General features: G+C 49.3%; 7 protein-coding genes across 7 annotated transcripts; 2 read left to right on the forward strand and 5 right to left on the reverse strand.

Moving 5' to 3' along the window:
• Positions 1–1,074: 1,074 nt before the first annotated feature.
• On the reverse strand, positions 1,075–2,713 carry Asppvi_001395 (leucine-rich repeat domain-containing protein; the record flags this gene model as incomplete). Its single annotated transcript, XM_043297692.1, has 2 exons — positions 1,075–2,035; positions 2,085–2,713. 2 exons carry the CDS (start codon positions 2,711–2,713, stop codon positions 1,075–1,077), a joined length of 1,590 nt encoding a protein of 529 aa, XP_043153627.1.
• Positions 2,714–3,823: 1,110 nt separating this feature from the next.
• Positions 3,824–4,180, reverse strand: Asppvi_001396 (uncharacterized protein; the record flags this gene model as incomplete). Its single annotated transcript, XM_043297693.1, has 1 exon — positions 3,824–4,180. The coding sequence occupies one exon, from the start codon at positions 4,178–4,180 to the stop codon at positions 3,824–3,826; it is 357 nt and encodes a 118-aa protein (XP_043153628.1).
• A 2,934-nt stretch (positions 4,181–7,114) lies between these two features.
• Asppvi_001397 (MGR2/ROMO1 family protein) lies at positions 7,115–7,754 on the reverse strand (the record flags this gene model as incomplete). The annotated part of the gene is made up of 5 exons (XM_043297694.1): positions 7,115–7,238; positions 7,359–7,449; positions 7,504–7,533; positions 7,599–7,625; positions 7,700–7,754. 5 exons carry the CDS (start codon positions 7,752–7,754, stop codon positions 7,115–7,117), a joined length of 327 nt encoding a protein of 108 aa, XP_043153629.1.
• A 909-nt stretch (positions 7,755–8,663) lies between these two features.
• Asppvi_001398 (putative cytoplasm to vacuole targeting Vps64) lies at positions 8,664–10,965 on the forward strand (the record flags this gene model as incomplete). The annotated part of the gene is made up of 2 exons (XM_043297695.1): positions 8,664–9,782; positions 9,844–10,965. The coding sequence occupies 2 exons, from the start codon at positions 8,664–8,666 to the stop codon at positions 10,963–10,965; spliced, it is 2,241 nt and encodes a 746-aa protein (XP_043153630.1).
• A 1,227-nt stretch (positions 10,966–12,192) lies between these two features.
• On the reverse strand, positions 12,193–12,969 carry Asppvi_001399 (ribonuclease P subunit p20 family protein; the record flags this gene model as incomplete). The annotated part of the gene is made up of 2 exons (XM_043297696.1): positions 12,193–12,842; positions 12,897–12,969. 2 exons carry the CDS (start codon positions 12,967–12,969, stop codon positions 12,193–12,195), a joined length of 723 nt encoding a protein of 240 aa, XP_043153631.1.
• A 1,416-nt stretch (positions 12,970–14,385) lies between these two features.
• Asppvi_001400 (uncharacterized protein) lies at positions 14,386–15,000 on the reverse strand (the record flags this gene model as incomplete). Its single annotated transcript, XM_043297697.1, has 1 exon — positions 14,386–15,000. The coding sequence occupies one exon, from the start codon at positions 14,998–15,000 to the stop codon at positions 14,386–14,388; it is 615 nt and encodes a 204-aa protein (XP_043153632.1).
• Positions 15,001–20,336: 5,336 nt separating this feature from the next.
• On the forward strand, positions 20,337–21,752 carry Asppvi_001401 (uncharacterized protein; the record flags this gene model as incomplete). Its single annotated transcript, XM_043297698.1, has 2 exons — positions 20,337–20,936; positions 20,997–21,752. 2 exons carry the CDS (start codon positions 20,337–20,339, stop codon positions 21,750–21,752), a joined length of 1,356 nt encoding a protein of 451 aa, XP_043153633.1.
• Positions 21,753–22,245: the final 493 nt, after the last annotated feature.

Below are 22,245 nucleotides of genomic sequence, written 5' to 3' on the forward strand. Positions count from 1 at the left end.
GTCCGGAACATCAAGCGTGTGGCGCTGTAATAGAACGCCTTATTTACTTGACGAAGGATACAACATTTCCTCAAATGCTTCTTCTCAATATATGACAAGGAATAGATATTTTCAATATCGCAACAGTTTTCTGCAATCTATTATACTAAATCAGCTCTTCCCTACAGAAAGCATAGCCCCTAATCTACGAAACATACCATATCATAGATCTCCATGGGCAGGGAGGCTATCCCACTCATTTTCTGCTCTGCGGCTATGCCTTTCTTGGGTGAGGTGCGATGAGTGTGGTTATATGATCAGAGGAGGGTTAAAGAGGATAATGTCCTAGATAGAACGTATGCTTCTTGGTGATGCTTTGTCGTATCAGCATTATGTCAGAATCGTAGACTAAGTTTTCGCGGCCCAGTGTTTCGAGAACCTGAGGATAATTCTGATATTACCAGGTTTGGACCATTCAAGAAGCCCTGGAAAGTATGGTTATTGGCGGTTAGTTGAACAGATCATCCAAGGTTAAATTTAGGGCTGATGACTTACCATTCTCTCTGGTTCGAACTACATGTCCCCCACTGTAGATATCTTCACTTATCTTATATAGGCAGTGCTGCAATCTAAAGAGCACCTACTTAGTTTATGCCTCTCTTAGTGCGGCTGAATAGTCTATATATGTTGTGATTGCAGTACACTTCCTCCTTGCACTCGGAGGGAGAGCCAACCGCAAGGAATAGTTACTTTTGCAAGAATGGTAAGACCTGGTAACATGGAGCGAGCATCCTGCTCCGGGACTCGTTGCGTAACTAAGGCTGCAAAGAGGATTATGCAAGGTCTGATACAGTAAATCAGAACAGACAGTGATTGGTCACGGTCTACAGAGTGTCTTCAGAGTGATAGACGCCATTCCATGAAAACCTGCAGAGCTACTCAAATAGACGGCGTCTTGGGCTCAAGAGAATCAAAGGCAAGATGGCGAATATACACCAGCATATGTACAGCACACATGATACAGTCTATCGACAATCGCTTAGAACCACAAAATGCACATTCCCACGCCAACCTGCAGAAATGATCCTATTAGCCTTATTGCTGACCAGTTTCAGCTTGGAGCATGGCCTCTTCAGCTTCAGGAACACACGCCCAACTGCAACCAAATCTTCGAAACGGCAAGGGACGTAATTGCTCCCCAGGACACCGAGGTCTCTTGAGCCCGTTCTCATAGGTACTGCAGTCCCACCATTCAATCCATTCAGTGCGAGGAATTACGAAGCTGCGGTGACATATTGAGCAGCTTCTACCGCCGGCATTTCTGACACCCTTAGCCTGTCGAAGGAGGCGAACCATTAGTTCCGGATAGCCGATCATTTCGGAGTCGGATATCTGGTCGCAATAGACCGACTGGCTGAAAGCTAGGAGAGACACCTCACGCAGAGAGGGCACATGAGACGGCGCATCGCCCGATGATCTCAACGGCAAGTTGTTGCTTTGCCCATCCGTTATGGGAATACCTTCCATATTGAACCGTCGGACGGGGCTAATCGCCACTTTTATGGGGGCCCATGCTTCCTCAGGCGCGGGGCCTTCATAATGGCACGCTTTCAACGCTTCCTCCAGTGATCCTGCATCGCTACCATCGGGGGAGTACCACCTTGTAACTTCTACCTCATTGATCTGAAGAAGGGGGTTGGGTCGGACCATCAGATGTTTCAGGTCACCCTTCTTAATCAACCATAGCAATTCCCAAGGAAGACAACGCAGGCGATTGACCGCAAGGTTGACCTCGTGCAGCATTGTCAACTTTCTTATAGCGGGAGGAATCTCTGTCAGCTTGTTGTTCCTCAAGCTGAGAACTCTGAGTGAGTCGAGTTCGAATATTTCTCCCGAAACTGCAGCAAGCGCATTGCCAGCCAGGAACAGACAGAGAAACGGTTTCAAGGAGCTGTAGCCCTCTTCCGATATTGGAGGCTCTCTGACTGAGGGCAACTTGGTGAGATATCGAAGAGGAAGCAGCAAGCCCGACGGAAGCGCTCTCAGATTGCCATTGCTGCAAGAGTTAGCGCAACTCCACACGACTCAGACAGGGATGATCTCACCTCAAGTCGACGCTGTCCTGCCCTTTTTCGAGACAGTCATTGACAATCGTCCTGGCAAGCTGATGTTCCCTCGGCTCCTCCACCTTCCTGAAACCCCCCGGCTGTGGCACCGCCTCACGGAGCCGTAAATTCCCAGATTGTGAACTGATCGCACCCATCTGTCCCTCATCTCCCATCCCAGCCGGTGTAGAACTCTTCATATTCTTCATCAAGTCCTCCCCCCACATCAACGCATCCTCAGACGCCAAAAGCGACTCCGCAGTCGACTCATCACTCCCCATCCACACACCACTATCCACTAGCCGCTTGTCCTTGAAATCTGCCCTCTTCCGCTTCGGATCGACTGCCATCTCTCCCCACCAGGTCCCCCGGTAGCGTCGTTTCCTGCCCGCTGCAGCTCCAGAGGAGACGGGGGCGTTGTAGTTTTCGAGGCCAGACGCAGGGATATCATCGCTGGAGAAAAGCGCAGGATCACTGGACGGCTGGCTGGAGCGGTCATCAAAGCGCGAGAGTCGGTATGTCTTTTTGAACGAGGAGTTGGATGGAGGTTTCGCAGCGGAGGAACTGGCATTGGCGGGGGAGCGGTGCCGGATTCGTCGCGGCGGGGGAAGAGGGACTTCGCTATCCATGCTGGGCGCAACTTGTCTTTCCAGTATATTTCAAGAATTGGTTATTAGTGAAAAGCAATGAGATGAAATCTTTTGTTCTCTGCGACTAGGCCGCTTGTTTTGGACTGTGGCGCGTCACCTCCGCAGTGGGGAAGCGAATCTGCGACGGACGTCAACAGACCTTAGCGAGCAGGCGCAATCGAGACCACGAGGGAGAATCTCAGGTCAGGCATGCCGAAGCCATGACGTCTGAAAGAATGTGGAATCAGATAATCTGTCCGACAAATGACGGTCAAGTGGTCAGTCGACTGTTTACCCGAAACGGCGCACGCGTCGGCTTCCATCTCTACGCGCTCTGCCAATCAGGCCGGATGTTCCTCACTGAAGAACTCCACTTGGTGATCAGACGGGAGCATTAAGCATTGAGCATTGAGCATGCTCATTTTGATCGGCGAACTATACTATCTAAAGCTCAACATGGGAAATTGATCTTATCGATCTGATGCACTGGTAATTTATAACCTGTGTGTCCCCGTTCTAGTGGTGTAACATGAGATTAGCAGAAATGCAATCAGACGAAACGAAGCTGACGCTTTATCTATTGAAGAAAAAATGCATCTCGATCAGCAGCTTTAAATTGCTATTTAGTTGGCTATGTACTACGCTATATGCAAACATAATAGTATCCTCCAAGCTCAACAAACCACCTCGCAGGTCGAATGAAACCGAAACTCCGCGATCATAACCGGATGACCGGTAGACATCATGGAGGTAAAAGGGGAATAATCACCGTCAACTCGTAGAAGAAGTCGTAAAAAAGGGGTATATGAATCCAAAGCGCCTCGACCACCTGCCTCATTCTTCAAATCGTAAAATCTCAGACGAGGGGGAAGAAGAAGTTGTAAAGAAGAAAAGAAGAATCAAAGGAATAAATATACTCGAAGAGCGCAGTCGAAGGTAACAAGGTGATATACCATGAGGGCATCACCTGCACTTCACTTGCGCGCAGAAGAGAATTCGATGACCTCGTCCGCAAGCTGAATGGGTGCGACGAGCGCAATTTTGATCAATTCCAGCTCTTTCATTGTACGTGTCGGTAACGCAAACGAAGTCGGATGGCTGTTCATTCAATTACAGCGCAGCACCGAGAAGGAGGGCAACGGATCCGGCGACAAGCGCGACAGGCATATTGACATCAGCAACACTTCCCGCTCCGGAATGATTCACGACGGCAGATGCGGACGGGGTGCTGGACGCCGGAGTCGAAGTGGCAGCAGCACTGCTGCTAATCCAGCTGCTAGAAGGAGTAGCAGAGCTCGAGGGGATGACATAGGAGCTGACGCTTGCGGAGGCTCCTGGAGTTTCCGAATTCACGCGAACCAGCGTCTTGGTGACGGTGTTGGTGTAGGTCGAAGTGACGGTATCTGCGGCGACAAGCTGGGTCGCAGCCAGGCAGAGCACGGACGAGACGATGGCGCTGATCTTCATATTGACGGTATGGGTCGCCAGGTTTATAAACACTTAGGAGATTGATGTTGAGCACGCGACAGCGCTATATTCGTATGAATCAATCGAGCTATCCTTATCCGATGTCGAGGATTGGGAACGCAATGCGCAAGAGAGCAAGGTATGTAGCCGTGAGATTGGAACCGGCACGGTAAATTGCGATAGTTGCGCAAGGTTGACCAAGGTTGAATGACTGGGATGGAGGAGTGACTGAGAATTCAAGACTCGGAACGCGAAAGAGTGAGCGCCGGGGTCAAGAAGCAAAGGAGGTTATTGTAAGGAACGTGGGGAGCACTGCTCAAGGGCCAGGAAGGAGTGTAAGTGGGTTAATATTCCCCAGACAACGAACGTGTGAAGGAGGTTTTATGAAGGAGAAATTCCAAACCAGACAGGGGCGGCGCTTTGTTATTTAACAACATCAGTGTATTGTGCAGCTTGGCCTGGGGCGCAAATTCTCAGCCAATCGCAAGGGGTCCGTCCATCCATCAATTTGCACTAATATAAGATTTTTATTTTGTTTGTTTTCCATTGGACTGACTTGTCCTAACTCCTAAGGTATGCTAGCTTGGTTGGGGACTTGGTTCGCCATCACTGCTAGTACTACGTAGTTCGCTAACAAGAGCAGTCCAAGGGTCCAGACGCAGGATGAAACCCGTGTCCTTAGGCTTGTGGAGCGAATTATGAGGATCAAGTTGTAGCCGCCTGACTAGTTCGAACACCGTGGAGGTTCCTGAAGAGGGAAGACCTCGTCACCAGAGCGGATCATTTTGTGATGTGTGTGGCCGATGATGGATGGTCAGAACGGTTCGACTGTGCATGCGACTTCAAAAACTTAAAACTCGCCCCAGGGACGCCTTGGGGTGATTCGCTGCAGGGGCTCTTAGGAGCCCCGAAAAAACGAGATTAGTACATCTCTAGTGCCTCCTCTGGAAATTGGCGGCATAGTCACTTCGTCAGATACGATCGAAGTTACTGGACCATTAATTAAATGGACCCTCACCAGAGCCTAGTGCTCTTTTGCCTCCTTGAGCTGCAGTTCTGGCCGGGGAAGAGCAGCGAAATTATCATAAGAAGCCACAAAAAGATGTTTTGATTATTTGAGCATCACTTCTAAGGGACCTTTGTCCTTCATTCAACTCCTGCAGAAATGGTGGTTCCAAATTCTTTAACATCATTCTGGCGCCTGCGCTCACCACCATTGTCTCTGGGCTGTTTCACGCAGGTCTGAGAGAGGCATGTTGATTGTCGCACCTTTGGAGTTCGAACCCTCAGGTACCTAAACTTACCCCTTGGCGCAGCAGTCGTCATCCGAATTGGTTGATGAATCAGAGATCGGAGGATTTCGCACGAAAGCTTCTCGTAATAATACGACTCTCTCAACTCTCGTCCCTGGGGCGAATCGCGCCAGCAAATAGCGAAATTACATGCGCTGGCTAAACTCCAATAGTTCCCTGATGGCAAATTGCAAAGTAAAAATTCTCGGCTAGTCACGCCGTTCACGAAGGGACTAACCAACTCAGTGGGATACAAGCGAAATGGCCATGCCACAGATGCCACCACCAAGTCCGACTGTCCAAGTCTTAGTCCATCCACCTGTTCGGCTGTTCCTGAAAATCCAGTCAAGACCCACGGACATGTGGGCCCCCTGCACGCAATTGTGCCTAAGGCTGAATTGGTTTCCGCAGGTCTGAGGTCACGAGGAGCAGTATCATCATTGAGAAACGAGCTGGCGCAGCAGCAGTAATACATTATTACCTTAATGGTCAAGGTTCAATTGAGTGTACACAACTCTTTCAAAGAGTACTCGAGAGAATATCTCCCATAGATCATCTCCCTCACTGCCTCGGCTCTACGGTGTAGACTACTGGTTTCTGTCGCTCCTATGAGAATGGCCCCATATTTCATTCTGCCCTACTGAAATCTAGGCGTCCAGATCAACATGATCGTCAAGGATCACCAAGCAACAGCTCGAACTTCTCTTCCCGCTCTGGTGTATGTACCGAAGTATGATCATCGTTTGTCGAAGCAAGGGCACGATGATCGGTATTCCACGAAGTAAAAAGGTGGCCATGCATATATCTCTGCATTATCACTTTATATTACCTGTCCAAACTCAGTGTCACCGCCAGCTCACTACATCGTCAGGCACAATTGTGATTAGGTCAAAGCGCATTATTGCAGTCGCTCGGTCACGTCTTTCTTGAACAAAGGCAGTAGCATCCGTTGGATCAACCTACAACCGTTGGATTGGAATAGAGTATTGAAAGCGGGACACTGATTAATGATCATGCATCTCCTCAGAAGCGGGATCATTTCGAGCTCAAAAGACGCCTAGTTGCCATGTTACACGCGGTCGTCCGCTTCCTGGAACCTCGGAGATATTCAAGCCTCGACATGCTAGCATTCGATCTGGCCAGTTGTTCAATGCAGCTGCTGAGCTGCTGAGTGACTTTTCAGTTATTCATTGTTCAATTATTCATTGTTCAAATGTAGTCTTAGGATTAAAACAACCCACGGTTTTTGGACTTAATGATTGCGTGTATACCATGGCTCTGTCCATACGAATCACGAATGCTTTCGCGTTCATATCAATGTTATGCGACAAATTGATTTGACATCTCATCAATCTCTCATTAAATGATATTCCTTGGTTCAACGCCAGAAAAAAGTGCATGGCTGGAGGCACCTTCCATCCGACCCAATGTCCAATGCCTCCACTTTATGTACATGATGTAGGGAGAGTCCCTCCGCTGCGCTGACATTTTGCAACCATCCAGAAGCAAATAGCCATACTGCGTGTCTTGCTCCCTGCAGTACAAGGTTCCCATCCCGGTAGATATTATTGTACAAAGTCGTCCCCATGGGTCGTGACATATCCCCTTCATCAATTCCTGCGGCAGAAGCAGTATTGTTCGCCTACTGACGCATGGGCCGTAGAGGAGACTGACGAGGAAGCATCATCGGGGGTCCCCGAGCACGCAACCAAGCGTCGTTGTGAGGTCCTTCGGTACGGATAACGCTACCAATCGACATGAAAAGACTGTTGGGAAGCAAGTATCACATTAGCACGAGAACCTCGGCCGGAACAATTTTAAACTCCTCTGTCCATAGAACAGACGGCTAACTCAAATGTATCATGCTGGCTGAAAAGAAAGCTTACCCGAAAGTTGCACCCGAACCAAGCATGTATTTTCCCAGAGTGCGCATCACTCCGTTAGGCCCAGCGCCATACTGGAAGATAGTGACGGTTCCTTAGACCACGTAAGCGATATATTCGCGTAAATCAGTACTTCAATGGCACGAACCGATGATAAATCCCATGATACCGCCAACGGCTAGAAAAGAAGCTTTGATTAGCGACGCTTCCATGCGAAAGGACGGTACGTTTTCGCAGACTCACTCGATCCCATCAGAGCACCCATCTTCACTGTCACAGAGTTAGCCCACCATCAACAGATGTATATGGACATCGTCAAATGTCCAAGCGGCCTCCAAACTCACTCTTGTCAAAGGTAGAGGGGCCGTGGCCTTGAGGCGGAGCTGCAACGACAGGCATTTTCGGGAAACAAGGGAGGAGATATATGTGTTACTGAATGCACCAAACGCTTAAAGCAAATATCGAAGGTAGGATGCCAGCGTCTCAATGCTGTTTGTGCAGGCCTTTGATGCTAAGCAAGCTTGTTCTTGAGCAGCCAAAGCTCCGCAAGGTCACTCCACCTACAAGCCGCGGGCCTATTCCGTCAGATGCACGTGACCCGAAGAACACCCAATGCACTGTGAAGCGGCTTCTTGTTCCATGATGGCACGTGCAGAGTCACGTGGTAGGGGCCTCAGGCGTCCAAGGCCTAAACTGACCTCCTCTCCCGCTGTGGTGTTTGTGCATCCCATGATAATTTGTCCTGGAACTTTCAGCCTTTGTGCGTCAAGATCTTTGCTGCTTCAACGGTCTAGAAGCCTGTATAAGGTGGCAGTCCCGTCTCGTGCCTCCTTCCTTCCCCTTGGACGGCGTTCTTTCATCAACCGGTCGCTTCCCCGGCTCGGACCAAGAATCACACAGCTCCCTTGACTTGACGCACCCAGTGTCTCATTTCCATACTTTATCTCAACTTTGCTCTCCAGATCTCAGTTTCAAAGGTAGGTTTGACATTTCGTCTCTTGAACGCAGGGCTCACCGACTGTACATCTGCTTTCCTGTTTTGGTGGAAATGACAGGAGTTCGGCTGTGTTGGCATCGAAACAATGCTAACGTGACCTCCTCAGAGCTGGTAGGGATCAAAGCCCGGGCATCGCAATACTTCAGCATCAATTAGTCTTCATCATCAACACTAGCAAACGAGCTTGGTATTGGATAAATCATTGATACTGCGACCATTTATCGATTCGCTCCTCGACTGCGCGCCCATGCGATAGGCGGCGTTGGCACATTGAGTTTCTGATATTGTCCATCGCGCCAGCCCGTTTCTCCATGACTGCTGTTGCATCACCGCCTAGTGTGCAAGAGGGTCCTCGCTTGGGATGGTACGACTCTGGTAAAGGAGGACAAGGAGCTCTGACTTCAATGAACGACGAAGTTTCACGGATGTTCATGCCACGGAAGACGATTCAGAGATCCAATTCCTCGTCGTCTCTAGGATCAAACTCCTCCACCGCCACCGTAGTCGCGGGTCCACAAAACGCTCATGCAGTACAAAGCAACAACGCTGAATCTGGTACCTGGTCTTCGAAGAAAAAGTCCTCCAGGAGCATTTGGCCAAGTACCAAGTCTGAACCGGCAACTGGAGTGAGTACCACACGTACGCAGGTGATGCCTGCATTCTCCTCTGGGCCCGGGGCTGCTTCGGCCATGTCCGCTCTCCATCAGCCTTCGTCTATTGTTCCCTCGCAGCACATGCTCCAGTCTTCTCAGCAGAATGGCGTCCGCGCTGGCAGCGCGCCATCGGGGGAGCCGCCGGCTATATTGACGCTTCTGCCAATCAACGGCACCTTTGAAAAGAAGCAGATTACTGTTCCTTTCTATCCAGAAGTTTTGCGAATTGGACGACAGACAAATGCGAAAACTGTTCCTACCCCTGTGAACGGGTTTTTCGATTCCAAGGTGCTTTCTCGACAACACGCGGAGATATGGGCGGACAAGACTGGCAAAATCTGGATTCGAGATGTCAAATCGTCGAACGGGACCTTTGTTAATGGCCAGCGCCTCTCTCCGGAGAACCGCGAGTCGGAACCACACGAACTTCGGGAAAACGACACCCTGGAGCTGGGGATTGACATCGTCAGTGAGGATCAAAAGACTATCGTTCATCACAAGGTCTCTGCTAAAGTTGAGCACGCTGGGATCTATGGGACTATGCCAAACATCTTCGACCTCACTCTAGGAGATTTGGATCCCGCTTCTGGTAACGGTCTTCTCCCTTCCCCGCTCAGTCAGCCCCTGTCGCATCTCCGAGGGCGCTCCGGGAGCACGATGAGCAATAGAAGCTCGCAAAGCGCTGCGAGCAGTCAACTTAGTGCGTTGCAGCAGCAGCGTCAGATGAACTACTGGAATTCTCCAATCTCCATCGAACAAATTGTCAAGCGGCTTACAGTACGTTTGTTGCTCGCTTCTCCTCCCAACGTGACATCCCACTAATTCTTTTTGCGTCTAGTGTGAAATGAAACAGGCAAAGCAGCAAGCACAAGATCTCCGGCAAACCGACGAATTTCTGACTTCTTTGATGAAACCGGGTCACCAAGAAAAAGAGAGAGCAAAGCACTCGCCACCAGACAGCGGTGTCTCACGTCAAGTCAACGGCAGACCTAAGATGCCGCGCGTCGATTCTTTCTCAAGATTCTCAGATCCCCCTGCACCACCACCGCAGCAACCGCTTCCCGAAAAGCCTGATGCACCACCCCGCACAAGTGCCGATGCATTTTCTCCTCTTAAACGGTCGGACACAGAGAAGCCGAAATTAGGTTCAAACAACTCTCCTGTTTCGCGTGAGTCCAGCCAGATTCTGTCTTTGATCGAGGCATTGTCGTCCGCCAAGCGGGAGCTGGATAGTCAGGGTGCCCGTGTTAAGGAATTGGAGACACTATTGCTGCAAGAACGTAACGCGCGGGAGTCTGCGGAGGAGAAGGCCAGAAATCTGGAGTTGCAGGCAAAGGGCATCGACGGAAAATCGCTCGAACCGGGCATGGGTGCTCGGTCCAATGATGTGGCGATCAGCGAGAAGCACGCGCATGAGCAGCCTGCCAACGCCGAAATGCCTCCTAACTCGAACTCAGACAAATCATCCACCTCAGAAACACTAGCAGACACTCAGGCTTATCATTTGCAACTTCGCCTTGAGATGATGATGGAAGAAATGGAGGAAATGAAGAAGCAAGTCTCAATGTTTAGAAATCGGGCGGAGAAAGCGGAGAGTGAGACGGTGGAAGCACGCAAGTCACTGGCGGAGATGATCGACACTCTGCGGCGTGAGCGTGCAGAGAAACGCGAGATAAGCAACGAATCTGCAGCGCAGGAGACTGCTATTTCTCGTGAAGATTTGACGACTGACGACGCCAGCCATGTTGGAGGCGGAGAAGTCGAGAAGCAAGCACATCCAATTACGACACCGTCGTCGTCATATACCAATGTTAATGGTTCTGGCACGGCATTCGCGAAACAGTCCTTGAAACACGATGTTCTGGAACAGACCAGCCCGTATGCGTCGATGCTTGGAGTGGTGCTTCTAGGGGTAGGCCTTATGGCATACTTAAACGGATGGCAGAAGATGGACAAGTAATTGTCTTCTTTATTGTCTTCCTCGTCTTCCGAGACATCGTCTTGAATCATGGTGTTGAGCGCATATGAGCATCGTCATCATCTTGTTTGGCCCTTAGCCTTTCCCTCCCTCTTTTAACCTTTCCTATCTATTGTCTTGTCTTGAGTACTTAGCTTCCCACGGGTTGGTTCTCTCCTTTCCCTTCGTGTACACTGGTCACGGGCCCTTGATTTATTTCTTATCACTGGTTGCTGGGGTATCTGGTGTTTGCTGTTTTCGTTACTCTCTTTTGATCTGCAGTTATGACATTGCATAACCTGCATCACCGGACCTTTCCACATTTCCTCTTGTTCTAGCGTCCTGTTGACCCAGTTACGACTTTCTGGCAGCAGTTGGTTTCCTCATCGGCTCATGTTAATGTCTCTTCTTTTCTGGGCAGCAGCAAATCGAGTAGGGCTCACCCTCTGTGTATTAGTTCTATCATAGCAGCATCACTTCCTTTGAGAGTTTCCGCGAAGCGATGAATGACTGAAGTTTCCTTTTATGAATGCATAATCATACATTGCCCATCCTTCAGATTGCACTTCTGCGCGTTAATCAGTATGTCAATTCTCGAGGCTACTATTAACCTTTACAGCGAACCGACGCATTCCTTTATCTGCATTTTAATCGCGAGCTGAAAAGTCTCTGCTGCACTCGTGGATAGCTTTAACTATTGGATTAAGCATTTTCACCTATCGCTACATTCCAAGCTGTTTGCTTACATGCGGGAGATTCAATCCAAGATCTCCCCCACGGTAGACCAGGGACCTAGGTCATGATCATATCTCTCTGATAAGATAGTCCACCACATTGATGCAACCCACACTTCGAACTGCGACATCATGGCGTAGTGCCMACGGGAGGGATACAACATAGTCTTTTAATTTGAAGCATCAGCACCCATCACGGCCACGTGGATTTGGTTCTGGCTGGGCCTGAGATCGTAGCGGAGGCGATGAGGTTGTGGCTATGGGTGCTGGAGCGTCGATTAGATAAATGCAGTGGGTATTTCTGCAGGCACAACGCCTCACACGGTGCCAGCTAGCGCTGAGGCAGAGTGTAGATCGGTAAGGAGTTCTCCTTGGTCCGTCACAGGAGACATGTCCTGCGGAGGAAAGTGGGGATGACACCAGTTATAGTCACTATGAGACTGAGACGCATATGCAATCCGAGAAGGGGGCTCTCCTGAGCCATATCCAGGAGTCTTCACTTGAGCGTCAGAGCGATTTCCACCATGTTGACCCATCGCGTTCGGGTCTCTGGTAGCTCCTCACCGGAGGCTGAGGCCAGAGCATTCGCAGCGCGTTTCCTCTTCTTCGTTTCGGATTTCGATACAGGCTGTGCGGGAGCGTCGACAGACTGGTCCGGAGCGCCTTGACCATCAGCTTTCTCGCCGTCTTTCTTCTCCTGCGCTTGCTCCTGCTGCAGAACCCTTTCTGCTTCCTCGATCGCTTTCCGCTTCGCCTCCTCGTCTTCCTCGATGTCGTCGACGACAAGCACACTCCCCGTCTTCACCCGCACCGCATACTCGTTCCCACGCTCCTCGAACCACCGCCCAACGCTCAGCGCCTTCTCAATCGCCCGTCCCGTGGCCTTGACGAACACCTCCTCCTTGCTCAGCTGCTCCTGTCCGCGCGCTACCTCGGCCAGCTTCTGTCGATCTGTCCTCTTGCTACTTGACAGATTGACCGCCGCCGTGGCGCGTTTTTCGGCTTGTCGGAGAAGCTTTTGGACTCGCTTGACGGCGCTCATGAAGGGGGACTTGGTGGAGACGTAGACGATTTTCGGGACCGAGGGGCCGGCGTAGGGAGATGCGACTGGAGCATGGGGGATAGGGCGTTTTTGGACGCGAGCGTCTGTGTTGGGGTTGTTAGTAGGTTCGTTTAGTCAGGTGTTGATTTGGACAGTACATTTTGGGAGCTTGAGCATGTCTTTGTTCTTTTTCTCGAACTGGAGGGTTTCGGCGAGGGGTTGTTTGGCCATGTTGGTGAATGGGAGCAGTCTTGCTTATTTGGCAGTGTTTGTGTTATTACTCCGTAACTTTTGTTGTAAGCAACTGGACTGATACTACGAATAATGCTCTCATCAAAAGTTCATATCGCTGGTCTTGGCACTTCAGCAGTGTTGGTGCCTTGGTGCCTTGGTGCCTGGGTCCGACCGGCCAATCAGGGGATCTGCTCTCCATAGAAGTGCTTTTTTGATATCGACGAGCTGTTGGAGTCTTGACATATCAATCAAATTTATGTAATCATTTTGCAGCAGTCTGGTAAGATTATTCCAAAGTAGCTTCCTCTGCTTATATAATCAAGTATCAGGCTGCAGCACTCAGATACTGCAATCCACAGTGCAGCTGGTTGCGAACAATATATCTTACCACCAGCACACACCCTTCCATGCACAGCAATTCTCTGATAAAATTCAAGCAATTCCCATATTGGTGCAACACATAATGCAACTATTGTTTCTTGTAGAAGACTGCCTCGCTGTGGTTGATCAAAACCCAGGATTCCAGCTCCATTCCAGACATTACCTTAATGTTGCCCTTGGAAGGCTCTAACAGTCCACAAGGTTGGATCCGCAATCATAGCATCAGCGTCTAGGATATTGCCTACGAAATCTAGACACTTGAGTGATTCGATCAGATAGGTTAAGGTACGTGTCTCTCAAAATAACGGCAGTTCTGATTGGTGGAGATCGATCGAATGGGAGACGGGAGCTGCTGATGTCCTGATCATTTGCCCCCGTGTCCTCTTGCCATTTGTAGCGAAGCAAGAGAAACTATCAGCGCCTTGAATCGAATAAGGTGACTTGTTACAATACTTGAAGGACCATTGGACATGCGCTACAAGGGCAAACGCAATCCTCATCCGAACCCGGCAATCCTTCGTCGCCTGGCCAGACTCGCATTTAACCGCCAACTGGCTCAGGTTCGCCTTAGCCGGCTATTCCGACTGGAACTGTTGAGATATCACCCAATGAGATAAACAGCGCTGCTGGATCCGGGGGAACCTGCTGCTGATATCGATATTGTGGAGAATAGACGCGGGGGATCCAATGGTCCGCAAAAGTCAACCAGCAAACTTTAAGGGTCTATGATGATCACGTTCTGTCACAATCAGATTGATTGGTGAGAGAGAGAGTTATGAGCGTCTTGCTAGCTCTACATGAGGGAGTTTTGAACAAGGTTTTATCTTTGTCTTGTGTCGGACCTAACGCGGACCGAGTCTTGACATTCTTCGATTGCTAAGGTATGAACAAAGTTGCTAATATCTAACAGTGCATGCTCGCTCAATCGCTTTCCCATTGTATAGACTATTCGTAAATTCGTAAGATCCGCTATATCCGCATTGAGGTGTGCAGACAGTTTCCGTGATGTGGCATGAAGAAACGTGGAATGGGTCAATAGACGGCATTCGCATGTAATACAGGAGATGGACAGTTGAACATCCGCCGCCCAGGTACAAGCATGGACGCATATTTTCGACTTTTGGCAGCAAATCTGTTCCTTTTCTCCGTTGTCTCTTGGAGAGTATCGTTCTCATGAGACTTGCGGGCCGATACACGTAGCAATGCATTGGACTTTTCTGATTCAAGGCCTTGAGGTGTGCCTGCGATAGAGCGACGGCGAATCATCGTCTTGACTGCCTTGGCGACTTGTTCCCGGATGGCAGAAATGTCCATCTCGGTCCTATCGTTGGCTCCGTAGTTGGGTCCATCGTCTTCATAGTAACTCAGATGGTGCATTTGGCGTCTGCGTTCTGCTTGGGTTGCTTCCATCGATTTCCGAAAGACGGCGGTGTGGCCGACGTAACGACGTAGATTGGGCGATGGAGACGCGGTTTCTTGTTGCAACTTGCCATGGGACATATTTGCTACCTTGCAAGGCACGGCAGCTTTCCTGGCGATAGGAGGTATACGAGTATTGATGCGAGAAATCCGGCGGAAGAAGGCTGCGGTAGTCGGGAGTACTTCCATTTCCTCAGAGAGAACTTCGGGGCGATATGACCCAGACATCGCGTTCAAATGATGGTGTTCCTCTTGGAGTTCACCTGGGTTCAATTGAAGGGTGTGAATTTCCTGAATGATTTGTTGTTGCTGGACTCCGGTCGTGCAGGAACCAGTGACCTTATATCTTCGTCCGGGAGAATTGACGAAGCTATTGACTTCACAGCCTCTTTCTCAGACAGGCAAGGCCGGATATGACCGATCATTTAGGTTATCATGTATAACTCCACTTTCCATGCCCGTCCATGGTTCACGAAGATCAGCTTCCTGTCAACTGCTGCGTCCCGCAGGCTGGACGCCAGCCACCAACTCTGGGCCTTCAACGGCGACTGGAGTGGACCCTTTCTCCTGCCTGATTAAGAATATGGTCTATGTGTTTCGAGAGTGGCGAGTTATCAAATCGAGTCCTTGATATCATGACTCGGACCGTTGCTGGCTGCGGTCATGGATAAAGCAACAATGACAATGACCTTATCGCTGCAAGCCCATGAAAAGGCCTTACTTGATTGTCGGAACCACCGAGATGAAGAAGGATTGATCTAGCCAGCTACAATGCATTGAGTTTGCCGGCAAAAGTCGACCTTTATTTCCATCTCCGGATAAATACTAAAGTTCTATGCAGTAATGATAGAATACTGCTCAATGTGAAGTTGTTCAATATGGGTTAAAACCATAGTTACTGGTTCACTCACAGCTGTGTCACACAGTCAATCAGCCCAATATGAGGCTTTTTCAGAAGCATATTAGTTATGCCCTCCTTACAGAGATGATTGTTAGAGAAAGCTGGGAAGGACGGGGAAGATGACTGTCGACGCCTGAGGCAGCATTTTCTGGCCTCCTCGTAAAGTTCTCCCTTGTCTCTTCTGCACCCTTGCAGCTTTCCCCCCTTCGCCAAGTGGGATGTATTGAAATCTATCTTAGCCTTGAAATGCTCGTGGTGTCTTTGATTTGCTTTTGATAAATGACGATTTTTGGCTCTGCATTTCGTCGACATTGCATTTTGGATTCTGATTTCTGACGTTCATGAGGAAGTCAATTTTGTTACCGCGTACAGCACCTTCATTAATCTCATTAGCAAGACCGGTTTCCACATCCTAGCGAGAAGTCCGACTTGAGGACTAGTTTCGAATATAAATTATCACAATCAGAGAACTCCCTGAGCGCTCGCAAACATGGTAGCTCACGAGAGGCCTCTGACAAGCACTCTCATGAGGCGCTACAGCTCGGTCAATACTCAGTGTCACTGACACTGATCCTTAAAAGCTCTTCGACTCACTTGTGCTTTTTGGAACGGTGTCGAGGCCTTCAAGTCGCAAAGCATAATGCGGAATTAGCTGACACCATCCTTCCTGGTCTGGTGCCATGTGACCAAGTCCTGAAGATCTGTGCCTGTGAAACCATAAGTGCTCCACTTTGAACCAGCATGCTGCTTGGCGTGATTCAGGTCATTTATGGTGTAGAGGCACGGTCCGAGTTTATCGGTTCGATTGTCTGAAGAAAACAAGGCTGTGAAAACTTGTAGTGAGCTCAAGCGCGTAAAGCTTTAACCCTCCTCGTCCTCAAAGTTGAAGTTCCTGATACTGCGAGAAGCAACAGTTTGTCGAACAAACATGGAATACGTAGGCAGTCCAGCTTCGAGGTGATAGTGGTTCCTCATAAGTGCACCCGTTGCGCTGTGCAGGACCGTGAGATGTAGCTTGCCTGACAGACACGAACCCAGAAAACTGCCTGAGTCTGTTCCAAGAGGGCTTGATATCATCAGCCCTATGAGTGAGTGACTAGGTAAACCTGGGAAAAGCATGAAATGAGAGAGATTCAGAAGATCAAGGCGAGAAACGAAAAGACGGGATATGAAATAAATGATATGAGAGAAACGCATCCAACTTGATTCAGTGATTAGCTGACATCATGTAGCTGGGCAATGGGCAATAAGACAGATGGGGGTGTTCAACTTTATTCAAAGCTCAAGTATAATGCAAGCTTTCTTTTACTACCCATAGATTAGTGAACGTCGAATGTCAATGACCAGCCCAGTTTGATGTGTATATGCACGGAAAAAGCTGTAGCTAATGGTCACCAAATAATCACCCGTATATGATAAATCGCTATGTCTCTGCCGACTACATAGACTTCACTTATTCGTCATTATAGAAATGTTAAGAGTGGGATTCAAGCCAGATCCGCCTACCTACTTCCTGACGACGAATCTTCAACTTGAGATACACCATTGATACGTCGCACAGTATACCGAACTCGTGATGTCTCTGCCTTGCCTCATTCTGACTTATTCGCCCAAACTCAACTTTCAGCTGAAACCCGGATAAAACTAATCGTTCAGGGCAGACGCACTAGAACTATAGAAGGCTGGGCCGTCATGCCTGTTTCGGCATGGACTACGATCCCAAGAAAACGGTTTGAGCGGGGTTCAGGGGCCGAGCCCGACATGCTGGAGATGCTGCTAGTAGCAAAATAAAGACTTGGGCTTCACAAATCCCGTCGCCTTGGCCAGTATGAGGGACGAAGTTCAGTCAAATGTCCTCATGGGCACGAGCGATTGCGCCTCGACGAGCTCTCTAGGATAATATTTCAGCGACTTCAAAGATAGAGTGTCTGCGCAAGATTGGAATGCTTTGTTGATTGAAATGAGACCAATCCGAAAGGTCGCGGTAGGAGTCTCAAACTTCGGACTCCAGGTATCGAAACGTCTCCTGCAGCTTGACTGAAAATGGGGGATGGCTGATTTCCTTTCATGGCCACTGACATCAGCTGAAGTTGATCCCTCAATCGTCGAGAGTGATCGACAGCAAAAAGGATGAAAGATCAACGTTTGGCATTACAGCGTATTGAGCCTATGACGTCCAACGGTGCTGCGTCTCGGGGGTAAATGCCCGATGTTGGTCATATCATGGGTGCTCGACTCGTGTACTCGGTATGAAGTACGTATGATGATGCCAGTGTTCAAACCCGCCCGCCAAGGCAATAGGCTGAATACCATTACTACTGAAAATGAATCACTTCGAAGTGCTGCTCATACACAGTTTGAGAGGGGTACGGAGCACTCTGCGAGCCACCAGTAGTACGTAGGAATCGAACAGCGGAGCCGTTCTTTACAATTGTCTCAGCGCAGAACTATGTAATAGTGTTAAATGAGCAAAATCAGTATCAGGAACATCATTGGACTTGTGACTAATGCAGCGTGTCGCACGTAAAATCCAAGATTGATCGCTTGACGCATCATGCGAGATAACGGTGCGAGCGAAATTTCGAGCAAGAGAGCTGACTGCTCACTTCGGTTGACTGGTAAAAGAGATGGCCGCTCGTGGGCCTGGACTCGAAAGGCGTGAGGCAGGAAGTACAGTACCTAATTCTTAGGACACCAACAATCTAAGACACTACTAGCGTAAGGACGTACATACGTACGACGGCACTAGCGGTGCCTGAACGGACAAACGGACAACGACGCGCTAGGATGATGGCGGAACCCAGCACACTGGGGCCGGCAAGCAGCTCGCCAACCTACGCGGGGGTTGTTTGATCCACCTTCATTGACTCAGCCATTCTGATTTGATGGTCCTGGATGTCTGTCCGCGCGGAAGGTCGGGAAGCCTGCAAGGTCAAACAAAACACAACGACGGACTTATCCCTAGCAGGAATGGTCTCTTGTTAGGGCGTTTCCAGCGGGTTGGATTTATCGAGTCTGGACTTTTTTGAGATGACAAAATAGTCCAGTTCCGAGTATTAATGAATCTATTATTTTCATGTGAAATCTGAACGAACGCCGATGGTAAGGGTTGATATGATGGATGAGAGTTTCCTTTGTTTGCCGGAAAGACAGGTGATTGATTTTCTGGGTCACCTTGGTGGTGTGTGTGCTCTGCGAGTTTCATCGTACATCAGCCTCCGCGCTGCAAGTTGAAGTCAGTCCGTCCCTGCTTCGAAAAGAAGTGATTGGGAATAGAAACAAAGCTGCCTCCCTTAAGTACATCCATCCGTGGATAGGTACCTAAGTACGAAGTAGCAGGCTGTCAGACAGCAATTATCGTCATTGGGTGGCAGCATCCACATGGCAGTTTCCACACAGCGGAAGGCGAAGGCGAATTCCACGGAACCGGAACGCAGATCGAAGGATTCATTAGTCTATCGAAGTTCGACACAGCGCCAAAGTCTCAAAGAGTCGATGGTTCAGGAAGCAAAAGCAATTACCAGGTAAACTGATCAACTCGACTGTAATTTATTGACCGGTGGGAGGGGCAAAAGTGGGACGGCAAAGGGAGTCCAGAAGCCTCGATCAGCTCTTGTAATTAACGAACCCAATCAGTGCGCTGCTTATTACGGAGTAGTATGAGGATTATTAGTACGATCGACCCATTTTCCCTCGGAAGCCGTCCATGAGGCAGTTACCATTTATTCTGGGTTCTTCCTCTTTCCCCTCCTTCTGTCTATTTTCGATGATGTTGTTTTGGCACTGGTGATTGATAGATATATTATTCCAATATTGTTGTTGTTGTTGTCTCCCTTCCACGCGTCTGCGTCTTGCGTCTTGCCTTATTTTTTTTATTCTGACGCCACATTCGTTGCTTCTCACTCTGCGTCGCTGTGTCGCAAAATTTCCATTCTATTCGTTCTTTGACTCGCAAGACTTGGTTTTGGATCTATCCAAAATCTACAGAAGCACCAAATCTCTTCGGCTTCTTTTAGCGCACTGATCCTCGATCACTGTTTGCTTTATTGCTTTGACAGCATCCCCGCCGAGTTTATCGACTTTCGGTCATACAAAGCACACCACCTTTTTATCCAATCTTTATCATCCGCATCTTTCGAGTACTCCAGTAAGCTTGATCAGGACTCGAGACAAAGAGGACCCAGAAGGAAACGAAAATTAAATTCAGCTTTCAATCAATTGACTTGACCAGCGGAGATCAAGCAAACCGGAATTTCTTCCGTTTGCTTCCTATAGACGCTTACTTCCCCCCTCACGCCGGAAGGAACCCAAGGGATACTTCTCACCTACGCTTCTCTTCCCAGTTCAGCAAACCCTTCATCCGCTTTGGTCAATTGCTGTTTTCGAGGTGCAGATTTGTGGTATGGAGTCGCGGGTTTCACAGGTTACACGCAACTGATACCAGCCGTCTTTGCGATCCGCATTTTCGGTACTATTTGGATTGACTCTTCTACCTGCACCTCCATCACGTCGCACACACATCCCCTGAACGTATACTCTGAATTCAGGACTTTTCCTGACCCACAGTCCTTTTAAATCCGCTCCTTTCCAAGAGATTTCGTTCTGGATTTCAACGAGTTCCAATCGACCATCTGACCTTCCATTCTCTCCCTTATCGACAAACATGGCACATTTGGACGAACGTCCGAGCGGCCTTGATGGCTCTGCCTGGACCTGGATCTTCGACCACTGCCTACGCTATCCTGAAACCTACGAGATTCCACTTCGTACGATGTACGCGCTGAACTGCAACCCGACTAGACAACCTGGATCGGGAGCCCGCACCCCCGAAACTGCTTTCTCGAATCGCTCTTCCAGCTCGTCCAAAGCCTCCGTCTCCTCTCAGGACTTTGCCTTGGATCCCGCTGCGGACTTCAGGGCACAGCTGACTCACCATATTGCTCGAATGCCATCCCAGCCCTGCTCCCTACCGCCAAGCTTTGTGACCTCTTTCCTTCGTCGCTGCTTCGCTCCGCAATTGGACGAGGTTGATTTTCCTCAAGCCTTGACTGCTCTGGACTATCTGAAGGACCTAGAAAATCGCAGGAGAAGAGAGGTTGCGGCCGCATTACAGCGACTGAACATCCATCCCGAAGACCTCAAGGAAAAGACCGAGCTTGCAAAGAAATATCCACGGGTCCTCACTTGGATCGAATCGATCAATGTTCAAGGTCGTAGAGTTGAAGCTCTCTACACCCAGATTTACCTCGGACTTCGTCGCTGGGTAAGCTGGTTCCCCTCTTATCCTCGATGACAACTTGTCTTTGCTGACATGGTTCGCCAGATCTTGATCAATGAGATGTTGTTGGCGCCGTTCAACAAGGCCAATTGTATTGCCATGCTGAACACGCTCTTCCCCCCGGTGACGGAAGCGACGGTCACGCCTACTTCTCAGCTGACTCCGCAGATCCTCAAATCTCAGCGTGACGGATTTTTTCGATACATCTCTGCTTTTGAGACCAACGGTAGACAGATACTAGACAAGGTGATCACCCAGGGAGCACCCGAAGGTGAAGCGAATGGATGGCCATTGGTTCGAGAAGCCCTGGACAAGTATCTGCGAACTGCCAATGAGATTATCGACGAGTGTGCGCTGGTGAACGGACCTTCCAGCTTCGAAGAAGGACAGGACCCCGCACCTCGTGGCCACAAGAGTCGCAAAGTCGACTCCGGCATCAGCTTCGGATCGACCGATAAGCTTCCCCCACCTTCGATCCGCAGTGGCAATAGTAACGAGGACATTTTGGACAAGCCTCTTCCACCGCCGCCAGAGAAACAATCTCACTTCAAAGCGGGTGGTTCAGCCCTTGATCGACTGGCCCGCGAACTTCGAAAGCTCGGGGACGTCGGAAAGGCCAAAAGTCTCAAGAAAATGAGGTCTACAAGCGCTCTCAGCATCCGTCCAGAGAATCTCCCTAGTCACGCGCCAGATGAGGAATCATACTTCGACGCAGATGAATTGAAGCGCAGGCACCTCATTTGGGAGGCTACCACTCGCAAGCGAACTCATTCCAAGCAATCGAGCTCCGATTCTCGATAACTGTTGAATTTATATGTACTGCACTCACATTTTCTTTCAAAAGCAACGGAGGACAGAAAAGCCTGGGTCTGGAGTATTGGTCATCTTCGGAGTTTATTTTTCTTTTTTGTGGCTTTTATGTTCATATGAAGTTTCAGGATGTATTTGTCCTTGTTGTTGCTTTCGGCATCTGGGTCGGCTTAGCATGTCTTGATGAGAGGATTGGCGTCTGGAAAGCGTTTGATACCACACAAAATGTACCTAGAAAAGACTTGTTGCACGACTACCAGCTTATGATACACATGTTTTATGACCATCTTTGGCAGGATCAATACAAATCTGTTGTCGAACATCGTTGTGAGCTTGTAGAAACAATAGATGGCCCAAAATAGCTCATTTCTTGTACTACAACCCTTTGCAGCGCTGTTACAGATGTAGGAGCCCTACTGCCTTGAGAAGAGGGTTGAGCCGTACCACTCGTCGTTGCCATCCTATATTCATGTTGTCTCTACCA

The sequence above is a fragment of the Aspergillus pseudoviridinutans genome, assembly GCF_018340605.1.
Source record: "Aspergillus pseudoviridinutans IFM 55266 DNA, scaffold_1, whole genome shotgun sequence".
Taxonomy (NCBI): domain Eukaryota; kingdom Fungi; phylum Ascomycota; class Eurotiomycetes; order Eurotiales; family Aspergillaceae; genus Aspergillus; species Aspergillus pseudoviridinutans.